The sequence below is a fragment of the Dromiciops gliroides genome, chromosome 2 (genome assembly GCF_019393635.1).
Source record: "Dromiciops gliroides isolate mDroGli1 chromosome 2, mDroGli1.pri, whole genome shotgun sequence".
Classification (NCBI taxonomy): Eukaryota; Metazoa; Chordata; class Mammalia; order Microbiotheria; family Microbiotheriidae; genus Dromiciops; species Dromiciops gliroides.
In genome coordinates, this window is record NC_057862.1 from 341,255,563 (window position 1) to 341,261,705 (window position 6,143).

The 6,143-nt window shown below is 38.5% G+C and overlaps 1 protein-coding gene across 3 annotated transcripts; it reads left to right on the forward strand.

Annotated features, from left to right (window-relative positions):
• Window positions 1-4,884: 4,884 nt before the first annotated feature.
• LOC122743382 (acidic leucine-rich nuclear phosphoprotein 32 family member B-like) lies at window positions 4,885-5,620 on the forward strand. 3 transcript variants are annotated; one of them, XM_043988302.1, is made up of 2 exons: window positions 4,885-5,379; window positions 5,426-5,620. In XM_043988302.1, exons 1-2 carry the CDS (start codon window positions 4,885-4,887, stop codon window positions 5,618-5,620), a joined length of 690 nt encoding a protein of 229 aa, XP_043844237.1. The 3 variants fall into 3 exon arrangements, with proteins under 3 accessions (XP_043844237.1, XP_043844238.1, XP_043844239.1); XM_043988303.1 differs by having other exon boundaries at window positions 5,435-5,620; XM_043988304.1 differs by having other exon boundaries at window positions 4,885-5,364; window positions 5,423-5,620.
• The last annotated feature ends 523 nt before the right edge of the window (window positions 5,621-6,143 follow it).

Genomic DNA, 6,143 nt, shown 5'->3' on the forward strand with positions numbered 1-6,143 from the left:
CCTAGTTATTTACAAGTTGTGGCCTTGTTACATTGTAAGCTGTTTGAAGGCAGCATCTGTTTTTGCCTCTAACACTTAGAATGGTGTTTGTCACTTAATAAAATGCTTAAGGTATTATACTCTAGTAGTTTGGGTTTTTTTGTTTTGTTTCTTTGGTAGGGCAATGAGGGTTAAGTGACTTCCCCAGGGTCACACAGGTAGTATCAAGTGTCCTTTTCTGGATTTGAACTCAGATCCTCCTGAATCCAGGGCCAATGCTTTATCCACTGCACTACTTAGCTTCCCCTTATGCTCTAGTACTTTTATAACAATCAACGAGGGCTTCTGCTATGTATCAGGTACTGTGTGCTAGGTGCTGGGAATACAAAGACCAAACACAAAGCAATTCCTGTTCCCCAAATTTAATTAGAATCTAAATTATTGAAACATACACACACTGAAGAGAGCAGAAGAAGTTTAGAAGGGCATACATACAAGATGTCAATATTACTATGTTAACTGAATGCAATTAAAAGCAAGATATACATGGCAGATTCCATGGTTTTAATAGACAATCTTTTTTTTTTCTATCCTTTGTATATGAAAATGTTCGTTTTTGGTGATGATTTTCAGGTTTGTAATAAAAATATTTATTTTTTTAAGTTAAATTGTATTGCAGATTTGATAGGGGAAAATGTTTTCATTAAAAGTCATTAAAGTTTTATTGATTTATATTATGATATATAATCTAATACTAAATTGTACTGTAATATAAAGGACACAATACAATAATTTTCACATTATTAGTTTAACTGTTTGAGGAATTATTTACTATAGACAAATCAAGATTGTCTAATGAGAGGGAAGTGTTGTATTTAAAAAGTAGCATTAGTGACTCCTTTTTGTCTTTATCCGCCATTTTGTGAAGTTAAGTTTCAGCTGCTTATAAGTCTTCTGATTTTGGAGAAGTCACAAGATTACTCCCCCTCCCAAAGGTCACCAGACTTAAAGAATATCACAGAACTACCCCTCTACCTCCCCTTTCAGTGTCTCCAGATCTCCTTCATCAATCAGAAACCATTGTCTCAATCCCTATAATCCAGCTTTTCCCTCCCTCCAAATTGTATATTAACAGTGTAGAAACAAAAATTCTGGGTCCTTGGCTATGAGAGCCTTGGTCCCAGTTTATTTTTTTACCCCCTTGAATTGGTAAATAAGTCATCCTCTGGATCTAACTATGGTACTTGGTTTCTTTATTCCACCATAACAGTTATGGCAACCACAAAGAGATCAAGATTGCTAGTAGCTGGGGCAGCTAGGTGGTGCAGTGGATAGAGCAGTGGTCCTGGAGTCAGGAGTACCTGAGTTCAAATCCGGCCTCAGACACTTAACACTTGCTAGCTGTGTGACCCTGGGCAAGTCACTTAACCCCAATTGCCTCACTAAAAAAAAAAAAAAAAAGATTGCTAGTAGCTCCATGTGATGACTGACCTTCACTTAAGGAACACCCCAGGGTACTATTTCTACCAATGAACCACCCATCTCCAGACCTCCACATCCTCCTGAACCATATCTAGATGGACTTCCTTAGAGGTGAGTGGTCCCTGATGAGGGTGCCATGGGAACTGACCCCAGTGAGGCAATGGAAGTTCTTATTGGCCTGCAAACAGGAAACTCCCCATTCAGAAAGAGATGGCTAAAAACAGAGCTCTCAAATTGTGCAAAGATTGGCCTAAAATATATAAAAATGCAGATAGGTCCCTGATCTGACCTGAAGAAAGGGATTTTCAATTATTGCAAATTAAAGGCTTGGGGATTGCTTTTAGGAAATTGTGACTTTTTGATTAAACTTTCTGTGGGAGATAAGGGAAAACTTTGTCAGCAAGTTGATCTATGTGTCTGTCTTATCATATTGTTTTTGTTTTGTGTGTTGGTAAGTCAAACTAACTTTTTTTGGTCTAATCAGTCAAAGGAAAGAATGTATTTTTCCAAGGAACTTTCAAAGTCTTCAAAGTCTTTCTAACTATCTAGCTTTTTTCAAAGTCTGTATAGCTGTCTGTCAACCTCTCCCTCCTTTCCTCTCTCTCTCTCTCTCTCTCTCTCTCTCTCTCTCTCTCTCTCTCAACCCGCCCCCCCTTCTCTTGCTCTCTCTGGGAATCTTTGTTCTCAATTTGCAAAAATTTATGGCATTGTAATCTAATTAGATGAAATTTGTGACTTGAAAGTAAGTTCTCTACTGTACATTTCCAAATTGTGGTTTGAATGTTTCTATAAATGCTGAAACAGTGAGTTTTGGGGTACCAATCTGTAGAATTTGTTTTAAGGAAAAACAAAAAAAAACTGTGAAAGTTACATGGAAACAGTGTTTAGACGTTTTATCACTCTTTCCCTGAGGAGTAACAGATTTATTGTTTTAGTACAAGGGTGGAAGTTGATTTCACTGATTGGAGACCAAAAAAAAAAATAAATTAAGTTTGCAGTTTAAATTTAAGCAATTCTTGTTATGAACTCTTTTTGACCATGAGAAGAGAGAGAGGCTTGTTTAAATAAGGGAACAACTTAAAAGCAAGTAAAATTTAACATGAAGAATGTTTTGTGTTGCCACTGTACTTCCATGAGTGATATAACAGAATTTGTTTAGGCAAACTAGAAGCAAAGTCACCCAAATATATTAGAATAGAGTATGCATTTGGAACTCCAAAGGCAACAATATTGCAATTAATTGGTTATTTATAATAAAATATGCTAATTTACAAAGGAAAAATCAGTCAAGGGAATATTAGTCCTATAGATAGTCTGGGATATGATTGAGAAATGAAGACTAGAGGAATTAATGAAGTAGAAGAAAGTAAGAGAAATGTAGGATCAGGATATGGGGGGGGGGGGAAACAAAGAAAGATGCAGTCTTGAAGGGCTTTACTCAAAGTCCAGTGGAGGGAAATGTAAAAAAGAAGGAAGTTTAAGCAAGTAGAGATGAGAGAAGAATGGGTAGAAAGTTAAAAGAAAGTTGGATTTTACACTGATAGTATGAATGGAGAGGCTGAAAGTTTTGGAATTTTGGAAAGAGGTTTGAAGGAGGTTTTTATCCCTTTGAGATAGGAAAAATTTGAGAAACTTTTAGAGAAATGCCTGTTAGAAAGTTCAGACAGTATTCTATCATTATAATGTTTACCAAATGGAAACTCTTAGAATTAAAATTTCACACCCTAAAATTGTTTGGGTGAGGATGCTAACACTCTGTCCTTGAAAGGACAAGTCCCAACCTTTAAGGCCTCCAAAGAACCAAAGCAGGGGGATGGGAATATGAGGCTGAACTTTTTCCAGGGTTAAAACTGCAGTGAGTGATAGATGCCTCGAGAAAAAATAAGACCTGAACTTTACCCATCCTCTTTTGAATGATGAAATTTTCTCTCTTGTATTTAATAACTACTATATTAGGACCAAGATGTTCCCCCTGCCCCCCTTTCTACTGCCTCATCCAGAAACCAACCAGTGTGGAAGTCTCTTTTAGAGATTTCTCCAGGCCAAGATCTAATCAGACAGTAAAAGCAATTCTAAGTGTGGGCTAATGGTGTATTCCTACTTATTGTACTTGCTCTGATAGGACTGGGGAAAGGTCGATTCTTACTATTGTTAAGACAGGTGATATGAAAATTGATGTCTCTTTGACCAAGATTTGAGTGACCTAAGTCACATATACCAAGACCTTCATTTTTATATAGCTTATACCGGTTATTGTGTTAACCAGTCCTAATTGCTTGCCACTCCTTGGGAATACCTCATCTTTGAAGGGTATATAAACTGAGACCCCATCACCATTAGGGGTCTTTAGTTTGAGAGAGTGCCAAAAATCATCCTTTTATTAATAACCTGCCAGTTTTATTAATGAAATGATTAAATTACCCAGAAACTATGTCTCTCAATTTTTTAATCCTCACACTCCTAAAGTATCTGGTGGAGCTAGATTAAGAAAACACAAGGAATTAATTTGGTTCATTGGGTGATTTTAAAGAAAGAAAAAAAATGCCACCATGATTTAAAAAAACAACAACATGGAGCTAATTTTTAAAAAGTAGGCCCTGGAATTCGAAATGCTAACAGTAAATGAATGGTCCTTGGGAAAAATCAAGGTTCCAAATATTACCATTTGAGATTATAAACCCAAACTTAATTTGCTTGAAGTTTTGACATGAAACTAAATTATGTGGTCTCATTTACGAGATATGTTCTCCTATTAGGGAAATTGTAATAAACCAGAACTTAATACAAAAATACATTTGCTGTTTAGCACTATGCTGAAAAATGCATGGATCAAATAAATGTGAGTTAAAATCCACTTGCTTTCCAAATGTTTCTAATGGGCTAATCAGGCCTTGATAACACTGTAGTAATATGTTCTCAAAATTAGATTAAGGATTTTATATATAAAATTACATTAGTAATTATAAAGAAATTGAAGCTATTTTCCTATTTTTGAAATCTCTGATAATTTTAAGAGACAGAAGGGCTCATTTTCCGGATCAGGCCCTCATAGATTCTTTTTAAGATTCTTCCAAATTAATTGTAAAGGACATATGAAGAAAGATGCTTTATGCATGTAGAGAAAGAACTGATAAATAGAAGTATGTGTAGAACAACTTTACTTATATATGTGTATATGTATGTGTGTGTATGTGTATATATATATATATATTTCTGTATAGTGGTAGCCATCTCTAGATCGAGGGAAAAAGGGAGGGAAGAAAAAAATTTACATGGTAATTTTGTTGTATATTTGAAAGAAACAATTCATCTTTTTTATTGTACTATGTTATAGAAATGCTTGTTTTATTCCATAAATTAAAAAATAATAAAAATGACAGCTCTCAGGGCTCCCTGGCTGGGCTGGGCTTGGGTTGCACAGCCATGGACATCAAGAGGCGGGTTACGCTGGAGCTGCGGAACAGGAAGCCAGGGGAGGTCAAGGATCTAGTCTTGGATAACTTCTCACATGATGGGAAGATTGGGGGACTGTCTTTAGAATTTGAAAACCTTGAGTATCTCAGCATGGTAGCCATCAACCTTGTGTCTTTGGCCAACCTACCCAAGTTTCCCCAACTGCGAAAGGTGGAGCTCAGTGATAACCCCCTCTCTGGAGGCCTGGAGGTCCTAGCAGAACGAACACCCAGCCTGATCCAGTTAAACCTCAGTGGGAACAAAATCAAGGACATCAACACACTGCAGCCCCTGAAGAAGCTGCCAAACCTCAAGAGCTTGGACCCTTTCAAATGTGATGTGACCATACTGATGAGCTACCGGCGGAGTGTGTTTGCCCTCCTGCCCCAGCTCACCTACCTCGATGGCTATGATGCTGAAGACAAGGAAGCTCCAGACTCCGACCCTGAGGCTGACAGGAAGTGTGTGTGTGTAGAATGGGGAAGTGATAGGTGAAGAAGAGGAGGAGGAGGAGGACAAGGAAGAGCTTGACGAGGATGTGATTGATGAAGAAGATGAAGATGAAGATGTTGATGGAGAAGATGAGGAGGAAGATGAGGCGGAGGAGGAGGAAGATGATGGGGTAGAGGATGAGAAGGATGAAGATGATGATGGAAAGGAGGATGAAGAGGAAGAAGTACCCCAGCATGGAGAAAAAAGGAAATGAGCTGCTGATGACAAGGGGGAGGACATCGAGGAGGACGAGGACAACTGAGCCAGCTTTACAGCCCTGCATCAGTGAGTGGGCAGCTGAGGCTGTGGAGGGACTCTGCCAGCTTGCCCTGGGCACTGCTGGCGCTGGGGTCTGTTCTTTCCCAGAAGGGGCTCCATAGGCACTGCTTGGCCAGGGGATTCGGCAACCAAAGGTTCTCTGTTTCCAGGGGTGTTTTGTGCAACAATTTGTTGGAATTCTTTTTAAATCTTTGTTTCCAAGAAAAAATATGTCCCGTGCCCTGCCTGGGCCTGAAGGGGCAGGGGCTCTGGCACTTTCTCAGGATAAAGCTTGCATCCCCTTCCCTCTTCTTCGTCTGGAATTTTAAAAAATGACAGAGGTGGAATTTGAAAAAAGATTTTTCTTTCGTCCTGTTATGGGCCTGGGGTACCCCAGAAGTTTTCTGGGGGAAATCAAGGAATCTCCTCCTTGAAACTAAACCAAAGGACAGATATACCTAAAGAGATAAGCAGCACTG